This window comes from Carcharodon carcharias, chromosome 5 (assembly GCF_017639515.1).
Source record: "Carcharodon carcharias isolate sCarCar2 chromosome 5, sCarCar2.pri, whole genome shotgun sequence".
NCBI classification, from domain to species: Eukaryota; Metazoa; Chordata; class Chondrichthyes; order Lamniformes; family Lamnidae; genus Carcharodon; species Carcharodon carcharias.
Window position 1 is genome coordinate 170,688,944 of NC_054471.1, and position 20,689 is coordinate 170,709,632.

The following is a 20,689-nucleotide window of genomic DNA, read 5'->3' on the forward strand; positions in this document are numbered from 1 at the left end:
ACGAAACCGCCCGGCCCTGAAGGCGGTGATGAGCGCGCTCCGGGGGAAGAAGCGAGGCCGAGTACACTTCCGGGACCATGTCGGGCTGCGCTCTCCTGTGGCCCCGAGTCATCTTGTTCGGAGACTCCATCACTCAGGTAGGAGAGACCCCCCGGCGTTAGGTTCAGGCCCGGGACCGCGGCTTCCCACTCCATGCCCCGCCCCACCCCACAGTTAAACAGCCATCAGAACCACGGAGGAGAGTAAAATCCACAGCCACATGGGGTGAGATTTTAGCTCATTCACAGGGTTAAAAAAAAATCGAGCTCTATATGGTTTCTGTGTCCAAGCCACAGCCCCACAGCTTATCACCGTTTGCTCGCTCCCACGCATTGGACAGTTTTAAGGGAACGCCGCGGGAGGGTGATTGTGTCCCCATTTCACCGGGACAGTCCCCGGATCCGGTTTAGAAAACACGGTCACCCTGGGTTACCGTCGCCAAGTTGTGAGCGATGCCTGATCCTTCGGGGTATGAAAGTGTGGGGATAGCTGAGTGTCAGCCCCCGAACTCCATACACCTGTACTGTGCAGGTGCAGTACTGCACAGGGACGGCAAAGACCTCAGGCTTCATGGCAGCTAAGGTCCCAGTGGCGTCTGAGGAGTACAGGCACTTAGACCGCTGAAACTCGGGACATCGTTTCAAAATAAGGAGTTGGCCATTTAGGATGGAGACTGAGAGGAATTTCTTCTCTTAAAGGGTTGTGAATCTTTGGAAGTATTCAAGGCTGAGGTGGGCAGATTTTTGATCTATAAGGGAGTTAAGGGTTATGTTGTACAGGCAAGAAAGGAGTTAAGGTCGACATCAGATCAGCCATGATATTGATTGGTGGAATATGCTCGATGAGCCCCTTTTTCTTATGCTCTCCTCAGCCTCTCTAAACAGCCTTTGAGATAGTCAACCATACCATCCTCCTCAATTGTCTAGCTTCGTGTGACTGCCATCACTTGATTCCACTTTTACATATCCAATAATAGCTACACAATGGTTTTCTGCAGAACACACATTTCCCTCTGGAGTCCCAAGGATTGAGGGGAAATGTCCCTGTTAGGCCCCCGTAAAACCTTAAATCATCTCTTGTTCTTCTAAACTCCAACCTGCTCATCTTTTCGTTATAAGACAACTCCTTCATCCCATGAATCAACCTAGTGTACGTTCTCTGAACTGCCTCTAATTGGTGCAACATACCCCTCCTTAAAAGAGGAAACCCAAAAGGAGAGATAATCCACCACAGTCACATATAGAGGATGTCATTTGGAGCTTTGATTAGGATAAAAATGAGGCTAGAAAAAATTAAACATGGAGTAGCAGGAAGGGTGGGCATAGATCTTGGATAAAAGCATCTTCAAGGACTTCGGACAGGAACTGGAGGTTGGAAATGGAGTGGCAGTGTTTTTAGAGAATGGATGATGAAAACAGTTCTCAAAGGCAGAGGGGCCTGAGAGTGAACCATTTCTGATATTAGCTAGAGAGAGAGGAGGTGGGTGTTCAGCAGTTTAATGGGATTGGGGTCAAAGGAACAGAGGGTGGATCTCATACAAAGTAAGGTTGGTTAGGGCTTGAAAGAAAATAGGAGACAGCCTAGAGAAGGACTTGGGATGAGAGTTGGGGCAGTGAAAACATGGGGAAGGATTGATCTGCTGGGATGCAGGAAGGGCAAGGAAGCAGAGGCAGCTGAATTGATGGTTTCAATGACAATGAAACCTATGAACTTCTCGTGCTTGTTGGTGTAGAAGGGTTTAAGGAGATGTTTGGTATGCTGGGTAGAGGAAAAATAGATACAGTAGCAGCAGAGAAAGGTTCCATACTATCACAAGGCACCCTTGTGTTCTTGGACTGGCAGTGAATATGCAGAACACATTTACAGAACAGAAGGAGGCCCTCTGGTCGATCACACTTTTGCTAGCTCCTTGTAGTTCCAGTTCCCCATATCTTTTTGTGTATTATTTACACAAATATTTTATCCACTGTCCTTTCAAATTTCTCCAGCTGTTTCTTTTAATATTTAAACATCAAAACCATTAGACTCTGAAAACTAGTCTATCTTAAATCTTATTATTTTCTCCATTGCTATATCAATTCACTAAGTTCCTCCCTTTGATTTATTCTTCGGTTTCCTTATCCCGTTAGTTGCCTTGTTCTCTTTCTGTGTGTATAATGGGCGGGAATGTCAGGAATATGGCATTAATCAATCTAAGTGAATGGACAATCACCAAATGCGTGCAAGACTGGACTTGGTGATGACCAGCTGAACACTGTAATGCTGTGTACACTGAAAGCCCCTTGTCCACCCCAACGTCCTGCTTGGCTTTGCTGTCTCACATTGTTTCCACTGTCCGTTTGCTGCAATGCTGCAATCGAGCATACAAATTAGCAGGAGTAGGCCCCTTGAGCCTGCTCTGCCATTCAATAAGATCATGGCTGATTTGATAGCAACCTCAACTCCACACTCCCACCTACTCCTGATAACCTTTCACCCTTATCAAGAATTTATCTACCTCTGCTTAAAAATATTTAAAAACTCTGCTTCCACCACCTTTTGAGGAAGAGTTCCAAAGAATCATGATTCTTCTAAAAGAAAAAAGTGTCTCCTCATCTGTCTTAAAGGGGTAGCCCCTTATTTTCAAACAGTGACCCCTAGTTCTAGAATTACCCTTATCCATCCAGATATGACCCCTCAGAATCTTAGATGTTTCAATCAAGTCACCTCTTTCTCTTCTAAACTCCAGTGGATACAAACCTAGCCAGTCCAACTTTTTCTCAAAACAAGCTGCCCATTCCAGATATTAGTCTGGTAAACTTTCTCTGAGCTGCTCGCAATGCACTTTCATCTTTCCTTAAATAAGGAGACCAATTCTGTGGACAATACTCCAGATGTGGTCTCACTAATGCCTGTATAACTGAAGTATAACCTCTGTATTTTTGTATTCAATTCCTCTTGCAACACACAATAACATTTTATTAGCTTTCCTAATTACCTGCTGTACCTGCATACTAACCTTTTTGCGATTCATGCACTAGACACCCTCTGCATCTCAGACCTCTGCAACCTCTCACCATTTAGATAATATAGGAACTGAGGGCATTCTGGCTAAGTTTGCAGATGATACAAAGATAGGTGGAGGGACACCTATTGAGGAGGCGGGGAGGCTGCTGAAGGATTTGGACAGGTTAGGAGAATGGGCAAAGAACTGGCAAATGGAATACAACATGGGGAAGTGTGAGGTCATGCACTTTGGTAGGAAGAATAGAGGCATAGATTATTTTCTAAATGGGGAGAGAATTCAGAAATCTGGAGTGCAAAGGGACTTGGGAGTCTTAGTCCAGGATTCTTTTAAGGTTAACTTGCAGGTAAAGTCAGTAGTTAGGAAGGCAAATGTAATGTTGGCATTTATTTCGAGAGGACTAGAATGTAAAAGCAGGGATAAAGCCTCACTTTATAAGGCTCTGGTCAGACCACATTTAGAATATTGTGAGCAATTTTGGGCCCCGTATCTCAGGAAGGATGTGTTAGCCCTGGAGAGGGTCCAGAGGAGGCTCAGGAGAATGATCCCAGGAATGAAAGGCTTAACATATGAGGAACGTTTGAGGACTCTGGGTCTATACTCGATGGAGTTTAGAAGGATGAGGGGGGAATCTGATTGAGACTTACAGAATACTGAAAGGCCTGGATAGAGTGGACGTGGGGAAGATGTTTCCATTAGTAGGAGAAACTAGGACCCGAGGGCACAGCCTCGGAGTAAAGGGAAGACCTTTTAGAACAGAGATGAGAAACTTCTTTAGCCAGAGAGTGATGAATCTATGGAATTCATTGCCACAGAAGGCTGTGGAGGCCAGGTCATTGAGTGTATTTAAGATAGGTTCTTGATTGGTAAGGGGATCAAGGGTTACGGGGAGAAGGCGGGAGAATGGGGTTGAGAAACTTATCAGCCATTGAATGGTGGAGCAGACTCAGTGGGCCGAATGGCCTAATTTCTGTTCCTATGTCTTATGGTCTAATATGCTGCTTTTTTATTCTTTCTTCCAAAATGGACAATGTTACATTTTCTAACATTATACTCCATTTGCTAGATATTTGCCCACTCACTTAACTTATCCATATCCCTTTGTAGCCTCCTTATGTCCTCTTCACAACTTACTTTCCTACCTTTCTTTGTGTCATTAGCAAATTTAGCCAACATTCCTTTGGTCCCTTCATCCAAGTCATTTATATAAATTGTAAAAAGTTGAGGCCCCAGCACAGATCCCTGTGGCATACCGCTTATCACATCCTGCCAACCAGAAAATAACCCATTTATACCAACTCTCTATTTCCGGTTAGCCAGCCATTCTTCTATCCATGCTAATAGGTTACCCCATACACCATGAGCTTTTATTTTCTGCAATAGCCTTGGATGTGGCACCTTATCAAAGTCCCATTTGGAATTCTAAGTACAGTACAGCCACCGGTTTTCCTTTATCCACAGCAAATTACTTCTTCAAAGAGCTCCAATAAATTGGTTAAATGTGATTTCCCGCTTTCAAAACCATGTTGACTCTGTCTGATTATCTTAAGTTTTTTAAGTGCCCTGCTACAATGACTTTTAACAGTAGTTTCTAACATTTCCCCTACAACAAATGCTAAGCTAACTGGCCTGTAGTTTCCTGCTTTCCGTCTCCCTTTTTGAATAAAGGAGTTACTTTAATTGTTTTCCAATCTAATGGGACCTTCCCCATTACTAGGGAACTTTGGAAAATTAAAACCAATGCATCAACTAGCCAGTTCTTTTAACATCCTAGGATGAAGTTAATCAGGACCTGGAGACTTGTCAGCCCACAGCTCCAACAATTTGCTCAGTACCACTTCCCTGGTGATTGTAATTTTCTTGAGTTTCCTGATTTACAGCTATTTCTGGGATGTTACTTGCATCCTCTATAGTGAAGGCCAATGCAAAATACTTGTTTACTTCATCTTCCAAGTCCTTATTTTCCATATTAATTCCCCAGACTCATCTTGTTAACTCTTCTCTTTTTTAAATATCTATAGAAACTCTTACTATCTGTATTTATATTTCTAGCTAGCTTTCTCTTGTACTATTAATTTTCCCTTCCTTATTAATCTTTTAGTCATACTTTGCTGTTTTTTTACATCTGTCCACCTGCCACCCACTTATGCGCAGATATATGCTTTTTGTTTAAGTTTCATACTAGCTTTAACTTTTTTAATTAACCTCAGATGGTGGGTCCTCCCCTTGGAATTTTTCTTTCTCTTTGGAAGGTGTCTATTCTATGTATTCTGAAATATCCCCTTAAATGTCTGCCACTGCTTCTCTATTGACCTATCCTGTAATCTACTTTGCCAGTTCACTTTAGCTAGCTCTACTTTCATGCCCTCATAATTGCCTTTATTTAAGTTTAAAATACTAGTCTCAGACCGACTCTTTTCTCCCTGAACTGAATGTAAAATTCAATCATCATAAGATTGCTGCTACCTTAGGGCACCTTCACTATGAGTGCATCAATTAATCTCATCTCGTTGCACAATACCAGGATGAGTATAGCCTGCTCTCTGGTTGGCTCCAGAATGTGTTGTTGTAAGAAACTATCCCGAAAACATTCTATGAACATCTCATCTAAGCTACCTTTACCCATCTGATTTTTTCAGTCTATATGTAGATTAAAATCCCCCACGATTATCTCTGTACCTTTCTGACAAGCTCCCAGTATTTATTCCTTTATACCACATCCTACCGTGCTAAGGGGCCTGTACACTACTCCCACAAGTGATTTTGTGCCTTTATCATTTCTCATCTCCACCCAAACCGCTTCTACATCCTGGTTTCCTGAACTTAGGTCATCCCTCTCTAATGTGCTAATTCCATCATTTTACAAAGCCACCTCTCCACCTTTTCCTAGCTTCCTGTCCTTCCTAAACGTCCTGTACCCTTCAGTATTCAGGTTGCAATCTATGTCATCCTGTAGCAATGTCTCTGTAATGGCTATCAGATCGTTCTTATTTATTTCTATTTGCGCTATCAGTTCATCTGTTTTGTTTTGAATGCAGCACGCTAGAATGCTGGTCCCAGCACGATTCAGCCATAGACTGTCCCAATGGTACAGCTCCCCCTTTCCTCAGTACTCGTGCCAGCGCCCCATGAACCAGATCCCACTTTTCCCACAACAGTCCATGAGCTATGCATTCATTTCTCTAATCCTATTTGCCTTATGCCAATTTGCACACAGCTCAGGTGTTCAGAGATTTTTACCTTTGATGTTCTGCTTTTTAATTTGGTGCCAAGCTCCTCATACTTACGATGCAGAACCTCTTTCCTTGTCCTGCCTATGTTGTTGGTACCTACATGGACTGCAATGACTGGATCCTCCCCCTTCCACTCCTACTGGGCAGGCAACAAAGCCTTCTGGACTCTCACTCTTTGCTGCAAAAGATAGTATCAATGCCCTTCGCTATATTGTCCCCTACTACCACTATATTCCTTTTTGTTCCCCCCCATTTGAATGGCTTTCTGTACCATGGTGACATAGCCAGTCGTAGTCCCAACCATCTTCAGTTGCTTCATCAATTACCTTCCTTCCATCATAAGTTCAGGAGTGGGGATGTTCGCTGATAATTGCACAATGTTCATTCACAACTCTGCAAATACTGAAGCAGTCCATGTCCAAATGCAGCAAGACTTAGACAATATCCAGACTTGGGCTGACAAGTGGCAAGAAACATTCATGCCACAAAAGTGCCAGACAATGACCATCTCCAACAAAAGAGAATCTAACAATCACCCCTTGACATTCAATGGCATTACCATCACTGAATCCCCCACTATCAACATCCTAGGGATTACCATTGACGAGAAACTGAACTGGACTAGCCATATAAATACTGTGGCTACAGGAGCAGGTCAGAGGCTAGAATCCTGTGACGAGCAACTCACCTCCTGACTCCCCAAACCTGTCCACTATCTACAAGGCACAAGTCAGGAGTGTGATGCACTGTAGGAATTCACCAAGGCTTCTTAGCAGTACCTTCCAACCCCACGACCACTACCATCTAGAAGGACAAAGGCAGCAGACACATGGGAACCACCACTTGGAAGTTCCTCTCCAAGTCACTCACCCCCTGACTTGGAAATATATTGCTGTTCCTTAACTGTCGCTGGGTCAAAATCCTGGAACTCCCTCCCTAACAGCACTGTGGGTGTACCTACACCACATGGACTGCAGCAGTTCAAGAAGGCAACTCACTGCCACCTTCTCAAAGGCAATTAGGGATGGGCAATAAATGCTGGCCTAGCCAGTGATATCCACATCCCATGAACAAATAAAAAAGTCAGCTCATCCACCACTTTCATCGAAACAAGCTGAAAGTAGCTCAAACCTGTCGGACAATTGTGAAGGATGCGCTCCTTCTCTCTGGGTCCCCTTACCTGCCTTACTCACAGTCATACCCTCCTGTCTCTAACCACTGAGCACTATCCTCTGTGAAGTCCACAGAGGAAGACAAATGCCCCCAAACAGCTGGTCCTGAAAAAGTCCCAAAATACCATTTGAAGTTGTGCATGCCCTTTTGGGCCTGCACATTTAACTTCAACAATGCAACTTCAACTGGGATGAAGCTTGGAAAGCCAAACAGAATTCACAAGAACACCTCGTGAAAGACCCAACACAGAAGTTTCCTGTTCAATCTTCCACAAAGCTCACGGGCAACATAGGAACAGGAGGAGTCCAGTTAAGCCCTTGAACCTGTTCCGCCATTCAGCAAGATCAGGGCTGATCTGCAACCTAACTCCATATAGCCATTTTTGCCCATATCCCTTTATATCTTTGGTTAAGATAAAGCTGTCAATCTGTTCTAAAATTAACTATTGGGTCAAATCACCTAACTTCTGGAGAACATAACCCTAGTTTGTGTAATCTCTGTCATAATTCGACCCTCAGTACAGGTATCATTCTGATAAATCTACACTGCACTATCCTTCCTGAAGTGTAATGCCCAGAACTGTTCACTACTCGAGTTGTGTTCTATACACCAGTTGTGTTCTATACACCAGGTGTGTTCTAACCAGGACTTTATATAGTTGAAGCATAACTTCTACCGTCTTGTATTCTCATCCTCTGGATGGCACCAGGCAAGTGCCAGGTAATGACCATCCCCAACGAGAGAGAATCTAACAATCACCCTTTGGCATTCAGTGACATTACCATTGCTGAATATCCGAACTATCAACATCCCGGGGGTTACCATTGACCGGAAACTGAACTGGACTAGCTATATAAATACTGAAGTGATGAGGGTTAAGATGAACAATTCATTCCAGCACCATCACAAGATTTCTTTCCTAGTTTCTCGCCATTATTACATGGGGCCACATGACCCTCTACCATTTTCTTCAGCTCCCTAACCCACCCTCTTGCTGCTGACCCTCCAATTTGCAGCCTTTGTCTGGAAAGGGAGGAAACAGTTAAACACAGAACAGGAATGTAAGAATCTACTGTATTGGGATGCAGATACTCTGATTCAAATTCGTTGTTCAGAAGGCGTTTACAACTTTTTTTCAAGTAAAATTAATCTTTTTTAACCTCTCGACTGATTTTCCACATTGGAAGAGCAAGGCTGACAAAGTCAGTTAGGCAGTGAGCAAATGCTAGCTCTGATATGCGTCAGTGAAGCAGATTTGTTTTTGCCATGATCCAAATTGTGTGTGAAGGAGGCCTGGAAAATTAGAGAGGAAAAAGCTGAAGATTTCCTCAGAAGTGTGTGCAATGATAATAAAAATGCATCTACAAAGGTTTTCCATGTCTTGGGGTTCTCAAATGTCTGAAGATTATCGTATGCAACTCCAAGGCTCAGAAGGTTTGTCCACCCCTTACTGTGTAGCCAGTGTAATGAAAGGACAGGAAACTTGTGTGGCTACTCTGAGTCAGACAGATGCTCTTGGCTGAACTAGACCAAAGCAGCAGCATTCGCTGCAGCAGTGACCCTGTCAACATGACACCAGAGGAAGAGGCTAGGCTGCAGGGTTAGGGGGCACCTGCTGCTCTAGTGAATTAGGCTGCATTAGAGCAAGCAAGGGACCAGACACTATCGCATGTAATAAATCACAAGATACAATCGGTTAGGTTGAGGCGAATTGAATTAGGTTAGACTCTGCTAATAAATGCAGCACTAGAGGTTATGCGAATCCAGGCAATAAAAAGCCTCAATGACTGCTGGCCTGGCTTCCTGCAGCATGATGTAATTATGCAGTCGTATTTTTGATTCACAGTATAACTTAGCATCAGTTGAGGAATAAGAAACATTCCAACTGATAAGGAACTGTAGGTATACCTCCAAGATTTATTTAAGATAGCTAGTAACATCTTTCTTGGAGAAAATCAGGAGGTTTAACTGTGTAAAGAATAGATTGCTGCAACACTTTTTACTGGCCCAGTATTTCTAAGGATGTAGCTGAATTTTGTCAGATGTGTAATCAGCATCAGTATACGGATAAATCAGGGATCACAACAAAACATCTTTGCAATCCATTACCATAATTAACAAACTTTAAGAAGGCGGACCTAGTTCTGTTGGGACACAGCGAAATCGTACATATTGACCATTATAACAACAATAACATATTAACCATTATAACAATAACAATGTATATTTATATAGTACTTTTAACATATGTCCCAAGGTGCTTCACAGGAGCGCTATAAAGCAAATTTTCACACCAAACCACTTAAGGCAATATTAGGGCAGATCACAAAAAGTTTAGCCAAAGAGATAGGTTTTAAGGAGAGTCTTAAAAGAAGTGGAGAAGCTAAGGGAGGGAACTCCAGAGCTTGGGGCCTAGGCAGCCGAAGATGTGGCCACCAATAGTGAGCAATTAAAATCGGGCATGCTCAGGAGGCCAGAATTAGAGGAGCAGGGTCCTGAGGCTGGAGGATATTACAGAGATAGGGAGGGATTTGCAAACAAGGACGTGAATTTTAAAAATCGAGGCATTGCTTGAGAGAGAGCCAATGTAGGACAGCAAGCCCAGGATGATGGCTAAATGGGAGCAAGTAAGGACATGGGCCACAGAGGTTTAACCTCGAATTTATGGAGGGCAGAATGTGGGAGACCTGCCAGGAGTGTGTTTGAATTATCAAGCCCAGAGGCAGCAAAGACATTGATGAGGGTTTTGGCAGTAGATGAGCTGAGGCAGGGGTAGATGTTATGAACCTAGAAATACTTATAGTGATTGAGTGGATATGTGAAGCACATCTTGGGGGGTCAGATTTGGCACAAATGTTGCGAACAATCAGGTTCTGCCTCAGACAGTTGCCAGGGAAAGGGATGGAGTTGGTCATTGAGGAGTGGAATTTGTGGCAGGGACAGAAGACAATGGCAATATTTAGTGAGAAGAAATTTCTGATCAAGCTGCACTGATGTTGGACAAGCAGTCTGATAATTTAGCAACAATGAAAGAGTCAAGAAAGCTGGCGGTGAGGTAAAACTGGGTGTTGTCAGCATACATGTATAGATGAGAAATAGGAGCGGACCAAGAATAGATCCTTGGGGTACACCAGAGGTAATAGTGCAGAATTGTGAAGAGAAGCTGTTGAAAGTGATTCTCTGGCTATGATTAGATAGATAAAAATGGAACGAGCTGAATGATGATCCTGGAGAGGCATTGGAGGATGTGATCAACCATGTCAAAGACTGAAAACAGGTCAAGAAGAGTGAGGAGGGATAATTCACTTTTTCACAGTCACACAGGATGTCATTTGTGACTTTGATAAGAGCATTTTTGGTACTGTGGTAGGGGTGGAAAACTGTTTGGAGAAATTCAAACATGGAGTATTGAGAAAGATATACAGATTTGGGAAGCAATAACATGTTTAAGGACTTTGGAGGGGAAATCGAGGTTGGAGATGAGGCAAGGATTGGCGAGGTGGGCAATTTTTTGAGAAGAAGGGAGATGATGGCACATTTAGAGGAGAATGGTACAGGATGTGAAGGGATAAAAATATTAACAATATCAGCCAACATAGGGACCAGGATAGGAAGTTGGGTGGTCAGCAGTTCTTCGGGAATAGGGTCAAGGGAGCAGGAGGTGGGTCTCTTGGACAAGCTGAGTTCAGAGAGGGGTATGAGGGAGACAGGATAGATACCAGAGAAAGATGGGAGTTCAGGCCTAGGGCAGAGGGAACTATGGAGGAAGTTCGGCCTGGTGAGCTAATGGAAACAAGTGAAGCAACACAAGCAGTTGATCGTTTGGTCTCAATCTTAGTGACAAAACAGTCCATTCACTTATTGTTGGTGAGTGTGGAGGAGACGGGGGAGAGGGCTTTAAGATGATGGTTTGTAGTTAAGAAACCAGTGGGGGTTATCTTAGCATTCAAGGATGATTCTAGAATGGTAGGCAGTTTTAGCAGATAAGTGCAGGACTCAATGCTGCTTTACGTGGTCCAACCAGATCCGGTGTTGAATGGCTAAACCAGTTATGGTTTAGCCATTCATCACCATTCGTTCAAATCTGCAACCCTTAGACTTAAGGAAGCAGAGATGATGGCCATACCAGGGACACAGCCAGGGTGAGAGAGAGTAATGGTTTTATTGGGAATTATGGCATCAAAAGCAGGGGTAAAATACATGTCTAAGTCATTTTGTGCTTCATTGGACTTCAATTCTGAGGCCAATGTGTTCTTAGGAATAGTCATTTTCACTTGTAGCAACACTGTCAAATAAAATCTTTTTAACCACCTCATTCCATCCTGGGACAAGTGGGCTGGTATAGAGGTTTGATGTCATGCTGACTAAAGTGTTGCGTCAATTCACTGAGCAGACCCAGAGCACTGAATACATGGAAGTATCACAAGAATCCACAAGATTCTTTCCATCGGAATTGCTATAGGAATGCCAAGCACCCTTCATGGCAACAGGAATTTCTAACCTGCTGAATGTTTCCAGCATTTTTTGATATGCTTTAAGCAGGAATGGAGTTCATCTCATTATAAAGCTTTAAATTTAAGCCTCAGCTTTAACTCTGTAATGGGGAGTTTTAGCAATTACCTGCAATATAACAACCTGCTCCACAGAATGTGACATTCTTATTTCACCAAGGCGGTGGGCTGGAGGAAGAGAAGAAAATCTGATTTAAAGCCATTTGTGTCGCCTGAGTTCTCTACGAAATGGGCTGTAATGTGATGCAGAAAAGTTGCAGCAAAACCAAATCATTTTGCTTATTTAGTTGTACAACTGTATTCTTATTGCTCCTTAGCGTTCCTTTGATCAAGGAGGGTGGGGTGCCGCAATCGCAAACAGACTTGTTCGGTAAGTTAAAATACTTGCCTATGATGTGATGTCTGCAAAGGAGCTGTCTGTCTTAATTACAGTTGTTGTGTTGACAGTAGAATTGAAACATGATACTGCAGTTCTACCAAATTGCATCTTTAAAGAAACAAAAGTAATAAAAAGAGAACAGCATTTTATTACAACTATTAGAAATCCCTTGCTCTTCAAAATAGTGCCATGAAATCTTTTACATCCACTTGAGAGGGTAGTTAGGGCCTCAATTTAATGTCATATCTAAAAGGCAGCACACCCATCAGTGCTGCACTGGAGTATCAGCCTAGATTTCGTGCTCGAGTTGCTTGAGTGGACTTGAACTCACAAACTGCTGACTCTGAGGCAAGAGTGCTACTACTGAACCAAGGCTGGTGTTACCAAAAAGATCCGGTTTGTAGAATAAATTGATCACTGAGCAGAAGGAAGTGAATATAAGAACACAAGAAACAGGAGCAGGACAAGACCATGTGGCCCATTGACCCTGCTCCGCCATTTAATATGATCATGGCTGATCTTGGCTTCAACTCCAATTTCCCGCCCATTCATATCCCTTAATTCCCTGAGACACCAAAAATCTGTCCATCCCAGACTTAAATTTATTCAACAAAGGAGAGAATTCCAAAGATTAACAACTCTGAGTGAATTAATTTCTCATCTCAGTCCTAAATGTTCGGCTCCTTGTCCTGAGAATGTGTCCCCGTGTTTTAGATTCCCGACCAGCAGAAACAATCTCTCAGCATCTACCTATCAAGCCCCTTCAGAATTTTGTAGGTTTCAAAGAGATTACATCGCATTCTTCTAAACTGCAGAGAATATAAGTCCAATTTACTCAGCCTCTCATATGACAATCCCCTCATCCCAGGGACAAATTTACTGAACCTTCACTGTATTGCCTCCAATGCAAGTATATTCTTCCTTAAATGTGGAAACCAAAACTGCACACAGTATTTCAGATGCGGTCTCACCAAAACCCTGTACAACTGCAGCAAGACTTCTTTATTCTTTTATTCCAAACCCCTTGCAATAAAGACCAACATGCCATTTGCCTTCTTAATTGCTTGCGGCACCTGCATGCTAACTTTCTGCATTCCTTGTATGAGCACAAGCAAATCTCTTTGAACATCAACACTTACAAGTTCCACATCGTTTAAAAATATTCTGCTTTCTATTCTTATGACCAAAGTGAATAACTTCACATTTCCTACGTTATGCTGCATCTGCCATCTTGTTGCCCACTCACTTAACCTGTCTATATGTCTTTGCAGCCTTTCTGTGTCTTCCCCACGACTTATCTTTCTCCCTACCTTGGTATCATCAACAAACTTAGATGAAGAGACAAACAGTAATGTATCTAAGTCATTAATGTAGCTTGTAAATAGCTATGGCCCCAGCACTGATCCTTGCGGCACTCCACGATTCACTGCCTGCCAACTTGAAAAGGCCCCATTTATGGCCACTCTCTGCTTTCTATCCGTGAACCAATTTTCTATCCATGCTAGTATATTACCTCCACCTCCATGAGCCCTTATCTTGCTTATTAACCTTCTGTGTGGCATCTTATTGAATGCCTTTCGGAAATCCAAGTATATTACATCTACTGGTTCCCCTTTATTTACCTTACTAGTCACATCCTCATAAAACTCTAATAAATTTGTCAAACAGAACTCCCCTTTAGTAAAATCATTTTGACTTGTTTTAATCAGTCTATGATTTTCTAAATGTATTGTTAAGACTTCCTTAATAATAGATTCCAGCATTTTCCCAACAATTAATGTTAGGGTAACTGGTCTGTAGTTCACTGTTTTTTCTCTCCCTCCTTTCCTGAAAAGCGGTGTAACATTTGCCAACTTCATAGCTGGTAGGACAATTCCCGAACCTAAGGAATTTTGGAAAAGCATTGCTAGCACATCCACTATCTCTGCAGCTATCTCTTTTAGAACCCTATGGTGTAGGCCATCAAGGTCCCAGGGATTTGTTAGATTTTAGTCCCTTAAGTTTTTTTCCAATATTTTTTCTGTGCTGATATTAATTTCCTTCATTTCCTCATTCTTTGGGCTCTGGGTTACCGTCCATTTTTGCTATGAAACTTGTAGTTCCACTGTGAAGACAGACACAAAATATTTCTTCAAAGGCTCTGCCATTTCCTTATTCCCCAAGATAATTTCTCCATCTCTGCTTCTAAAGGACCAATGTTTTCTTTAGCTATTCTTCCTTTTTATAAACTTATAAAAGCTCTTACAATCTGTTTTTATATGTCTGGCTAGTTTACTCTCATATTCTGCTTTTTCCCTTTTTATCAGCTTTTTTGGTGGCCCTTTGCTGGTTCCTAAAACATTCCCAATCCTCAGACTTGCTATTGTTTTTTGCAACGTTCTAAGCCTCTTCTTTTAATCTAATGCTATCCTTAACTTCCTAAGTGGGGAATGGATCTTTCTTGCCGAGTTTTTGTTCTGTAATGGAATGCATTTTTGTTAAACATTTTGAATTACTTATTTAACTGTTAACAGTTCATTTACCCCCATACCTTTTAGTCTATTTACCAAATTAACCTTAGGCAGTTCTCACCTCATTCCTTTGTAACTGGCTTTGTTTAAATTTAAGATTTTTGTTTGTGATTGGAACATGTCACTTTCAAACTTAACATGGAATCTAATGATATTAAGATCAGTGTTTCCCAGTGGATCTTTTACTATGACATTATTAATTAACCCTGCTTCATTACACAATACTAGATCTAAGAATAGATAAAATGGAGTTAACAGCTGGGCATAAAGAACTGATGAAGAGAAAAATCATTATTAAGTTTTTGAGAACAGGGAGGAAGTTGATAAAGTGGACAGAGTTTCAAAGGAGAGGGGCACAGTGGCAGAAAGAGGACCAATTTATGTTGGGGCAAAGAGGACAGAGACTGGAGAATAGAGCAGTATCAAAGCAGTGATGGATATGAGTACAGGGATAGAGAACTGAAAGATGTCAAGATGAGATAAGACTTGGAAGGAAAAAACAGTTCGGACGAGTACTCTTATTTCCCAGTTTTGTTGGTGTTCCATTTTAAGGAATACAAGATCAGTTTGGACCAGTATTCTTATTTCCCAGATTTCACTGTTTTTTCCTTCTGGGAGGCATCGGTGGGGATGAGGATCATGAAATTGCTTCATAAGGGAACAGTGGATCTTAGCAAAGATAAAGGCATGGAAGCAAGTAAGGATGAGAGCAGTGGCATTCTAAATCAAATTGCAGTTTGTCAAAGTTGCAGGATCGCATTAGAGCAGTCAAATCTCAAGGCAGTAAAGTGTGATTATGACAGTTGCTCCCAAAAAAAATGTACAATTTCTAAGTAGGAGTATGCAAGCAGAATAAATCATTGCATTGTGGACTTGCTGCCTTGTGTATGACAATTCCTGTTCTTAGTTTATCACATAAAATTGTAATTTATTTTTGTAGGAAGTGTGATGTGCTGAACCGTGGTTTATCAGGGTATAACTCAAGATGGGCCCTCAATGTTTTGCCAAAGATTATTACTCAACCTGCTAATCATGAGACCATTGCTGCTGTTGCAGTTTTTTTTGGAGCAAATGACTCTGCTTTGAAAGGTAGGCAGTGCAACTAGTACCTCTGCTCTCAGATCTCTGCTTTAAAAGCTTTTAGCAAGTGTTTGTGCACTAGAAGCATCCCAGTTACTCAGCTGGGTAGGAACACTACCAAAGGGCAGTGGTGTTACTTGATAGTCTCAGCTATATTGTCCTCACTTGACTTCCACCTTTGCTCACTTCCAGCAGGAATTATTGCACAGCGATCAAAAGTGGGGACCTTGGATTTTTTTTTTCTCCATATAACATAAAGATGCGGAAGTTCAGTTGTAAAATTCACTTCCACAGTACTGGCTGGGAAACAGCTTTCCCAGCACAAATTGAATCCTGTTTCAGCCAACCACTAGAAATAACCACTAAGACAATGAGGGATGCTGGCTTTTTTTCTTGAAATATGAGTACATTGTTGGATTTGAATTGGATTTCCCCACCCTAACCCCTTAAACTGAGCATTAATGCCCATAAAATTAAAAAAAGGTGTGATGAAGATTTTTCCTGGCTTTCAAAAGTGTAATAATGAGGAAGCCACCTACTTAGTAATAATTAGTAATATTGGACTTGAAACGTTAACTGTTTCTTTCTCCACAGATTCTGCCACACCTGCTGAGTTTTTCCAGCACTTTGTTTTTATTTCAGATGTTTATCATCTGCATTATTTTGCTTTTATTGACTTAGTAATAATTGCTATCCAAAGGATTTAAGACTGTTGACTAGTTGCAAAAATTTTATCGTAGGCCTAGGAACACATTGCCAAGGGGGACCAAAAGGGAGAATAATTGATAAAAAGTGGTGAATTTTTGAAACCTGCTCCAGCTTCCTAAAATCCACCAGCCTGAAGGCAGTGTAGAAAATTAAGATAACTTATCAGATTTTAAAATATTTCTTGAAAAATGTTCACGTTAGAAGAAACTGTGCCATAAACTCCTGCCTATGTTCATATGATGTTGTATCAAAGTGAAATTGAAATTTTGTTTAAACTGAAAGAGTAAATAAAAGGAATAATGGAGTTAATTGCTCCAGAAGTAGTTTTGAGAGAGCTTCATTGTATGACTTGCACCCTGCTGGTTTATCATTTGCCACACCACATTGTGTAACTTGTCCTTTTTGTTTTATGACTAGATGTGAACCCAGTGCAACATATTCCTCTCACTGAGTATGCTGAAAATCTGAAATGTATAATCCAATACCTGAAATCTATAGGCGTTTGTGAAGAAAAAGTGATCATGATAACACCACCTCCACTGGATGAGTCAGCTTGGGAAAAGGAGTGCATTGCCAAGGGTAATGGAAACACAAACACATGCACTTCAATCTTTAAAAAAAACTCGAGTTAATAAATTGGAATCTGTAATGATTTAAGCACAATGGTTAGCGTGCAAAGCAAATGAGAAATCAATCCCCCAAGATACACTCCTACCTCAGTGCCCAAATACCATTTTAGATTAAGCTTTGAAATTTGTAGAAAATGAGAAAACATAATATTTATTCTTTTTGGAAAAAAATGTACTCCCTGTTTTCCACCTCCTATTGAAGATATTTGAGCTGAAACTAAAAACACTTTGTAGGATCATAGAATGTTACAGCATAGAACAAGCCCATTCTTATCATCGTGTCTGCGCAGGCCCTTTGAAAAAGTTATCCAATAGTCCCATTCTCCTGAGCTTTCCCCATAGCCTAGCAAATTATTTCTTTCCACGTATTTATTCAAATCTCTTTTGAAAGTTACTATTGAATTAGTTTCCATCTCTATTTCAGACTGTGCATTCCAAATCATAACTGTTAAAAAAATTTCCTCATCTTTTTCTTATTATCTTTTCTGTTATCCTCTGATTGCTGACATTTCTTGAAATACTCTGGTAGCATTGATTAACTCCATTTTAATTGACACTAAAACTATCCGTTTTAATCCTTTGCCCCTTCTTAAAACCAAGCATTCAATATAGTCTTCCTTAGCTAAAAGCAACTTCTGCGTAGTATTCTCTTGGGAATTCGCTTTTAGGGATCTGTCGGAGAAGTTTAATTTCTAGATGATTCATCAGAAGAATGTCTGCCTGTACCTGAGACTGTTGACTTGCCCAGGAAAGCCAACCACAGAAGCAGCAGAGATTTTTAGGCATGACACAGGAGAACTGAAAAGGAGGCCAACCTCCAAACAGTGGTTTTGAGCCCTCAATGTGATGCCAAGCTGTACCAGCAAAATAACTCACCGAGAGACCTCAGTTCATCTGAAAGACTCCCTTAGTACTGCACTAAGTGTCAGTCTAGATTACTTACTCAGGTCCCTGGAGCCAGACTTGAACCCACAGCCGTTTGACTCGGAGACCCAGTGGAAACAGTTTCTCCCTATCTAATCTGTTAAAATTCCTCAATTTTTAATACCTCTATTAAATCTCCCTTAAACTTCACTGCTTTAAAAAGTGCACTGCAAGAGGAAAGATGATGAAGTATGCCCATGTCATACTTATTATTCAATGTATCATGTTACAATATCAGCTTTGGCTCAACTGATATCACTGAGTCAAAAGGTTGTGGATTCAAGTCTGGCTCCAGGGACCTGAGTAAGTAATCTAGACTAACACTTAGTGCAGCAAAACCATGCTGACTCTTCCCGATTACCTTGTGTTTTTCTAAGTGCCCAGCAATAATCTCTTTAATGATCAACTCTAAAGCTTTCCCCACGATTAGCCTATAGTTTCCTGTTTCCTGCCTCCCTCCCTTCTTGAATAGGGGGGTTATATTTGCTACTTTCCAGTCTGATGGCACCTTTCCAGAATCTAGGGAACTTTGGAAAATTAACACCAATGCTTCTACTACCTGATTAGTCACCTCTTTCAAGAACATAGGATGAAGTCCATCAGGACCCAGAGACTTGTCAGCCAGCAGCTCCATCAGTTTGCTCAGTACCTCTTCCCTAGTGATTGCAATTTCACCAAGTTCCTCTCTCCCCTCCACCTCCTGATTTATAGCTATTACTGGAATGTTTTTTTATATCCTATATAGTGAAGACAGAAGCACAATATTTAATTTCATCCGCCATTTCTTTATTATCCACTATTAACTCCCCATTCTCACTCCCTAGAGGACTAACACTCACTTTACCTACTCTTTTCCTGTTTAAATACCTATAGAATCCGTGCTGTTTTTACATTTCTAGCAAGCTTTCTCTCATACTCTGATTTCTTTCTCCCAATTAACCTTTTAGTCATTCGCTGCCATTCTTTATATCCTGACCAATCATCTGATCTGCCACTCATCTTTGTGCAGTTATATGCTTTTCCTTAAGTTTGATGCTTTCCCTAACTTCTTTAGTTAACCATGGAAGCTGGGTCCTTCCTATAGAATTTCTCTTTATATAGGAATATACTTATTCTGAGTATTCTGAAATATCCTCTTAAATGTCTGCCACGGCTTCCCTATTGATCTATCCCCTAGTCTAGTATCCCAGTTAACTTCAGCTAGCTCAGTTTTCATGCCCACGTAGTTGCCTTTATTTAAGTTTAAAATACTAGTCTTAGACCCACTGTTCTCCCTTTCACACTGGCTGTAAAATTCAATCATATTGTGGTCACTGCTACCAAGGGGTGCGTTTACCCAGAGGTTATTAATTAATCCTATCACATTACACAATAGAATGTCTAATATAACCTGCCCTCTGTTTGTGGTTCCAGGACGTGCTTTTCTAAGAAACTATCTTGAAAGCATTCAATGAATTTCTTATCCAGGCTACTACTGCCAATTTGATTTTTTCAGTTCATATGTAGATTGAAGTCACTGCATGCTGTGCTCTCAGCTCAGGCACAGGCATTCTCCTAACCCGCACTGCAAGGCTGCCCTGTTGAACCATGGGGGAGACTGGTCCAAACCGGGATGCTGACATTGTAAGGGGCTGTGAGCACCTCCACCAGTGACTGCTCCATGGCCAGCTTTTGCAAGGAGTTTGTACAACGTGTGCAGTTGTCCAACTGTTCTGCAGTCCACTAAAATGCTCATTAGTTTGCAGTCTGTGCCCAAGGGGTGAAAAGCTCTGGAGCACTTGGTGGCACTTTGATGCCTCTGCGTTGCTCGAGTGGGCAGATAAGCTAGAGGCTCGAATCCAAGCATATCAATGTGGCTGTGTCTGAACTGTCTCAACTGCAGAGGAATGGTCACTTTATACAAGGTTTCCCTGATGCATGGCCACTTCCCTCCCAGCTCATCCCGCACATGCTTGTGCACTATCAACTGCAGGGTAGCCCTTTCCCCCACAATTCACCTCAACTGCAGGGCAGTCCTTGCCCTCCCCAACTCACCTCAGCTGCAGTGCAGCCCTTGCCCTGCAACCCCCTCCCCCCAACAAACTGGTTTCAACCTTGAAGTCCAACAGATGACCCTCGCGAGTGTGCAGCTTTACTGTGCACTCACCTCAGAATTCCCCTCGAAGTGCAGCCCACCAAGTGCATGCCTTATGTATGCTGCTGTGAAACAGGTCAGCGTGATTGATGCTCGGACAATCCAGATGGTGGGGGGAATAATTCTGCTGAGCTGGGCCTATAATGATATGCAGATATATTCAATGAGGTTCCCAACGTCTAAAGGTGGGAAACGCAGCCTGCCATTGGCGGGAAAAGCGGACGATTGCAAATTGGCTTCATGACATCGTGAAACCGATTTTTGGCCTTCTTGCCATATTGCCCGCTCACGCTACCAAACACGCTCGACGCAAGCGGGCATGGAAAATTCCACCCGAACACCTCCTTCCGCCTCTCCACCTTCCC

At 41.9% G+C, this 20,689-nt stretch overlaps 2 protein-coding genes across 5 annotated transcripts in view; one reads left to right on the forward strand and one right to left on the reverse strand.

The window, feature by feature from the left end:
- Positions 1-20,689, reverse strand: part of adam17b (ADAM metallopeptidase domain 17b) — a 109,394-nt gene that overhangs the window by 893 nt on the left and 87,812 nt on the right. Inside the window, exons 19-20 of one of the 2 annotated variants that reach the window (XR_005943033.1) lie at positions 12,349-12,447; positions 12,070-12,128 (exon numbers count right to left, since the gene is read on the reverse strand). Coding sequence is in view for 1 of the 2 variants with exons in the window: in XM_041188018.1 (XP_041043952.1) it covers positions 12,349-12,447 (99 nt within the window). In the remaining variant the exon portion in view is untranslated. The remainder of the gene's footprint in view (positions 1-12,069; positions 12,129-12,348; positions 12,448-20,689) is intronic. The other variant, XM_041188018.1, reaches the window with a different exon arrangement.
- The window catches only part of iah1 (isoamyl acetate hydrolyzing esterase 1 (putative)), a 43,788-nt gene continuing 23,114 nt past the window's right edge, over positions 16-20,689 (forward strand). For all 3 annotated transcript variants that reach the window (XR_005943035.1, XR_005943036.1, XM_041188022.1), the window contains exons 1-4: positions 16-137; positions 12,278-12,330; positions 15,790-15,938; positions 17,055-17,216. Coding sequence is in view for 1 of the 3 variants with exons in the window: in XM_041188022.1 (XP_041043956.1) it covers positions 78-137; positions 12,278-12,330; positions 15,790-15,938; positions 17,055-17,216 (424 nt within the window). In the remaining 2 variants the exon portion in view is untranslated. The remainder of the gene's footprint in view (positions 138-12,277; positions 12,331-15,789; positions 15,939-17,054; positions 17,217-20,689) is intronic.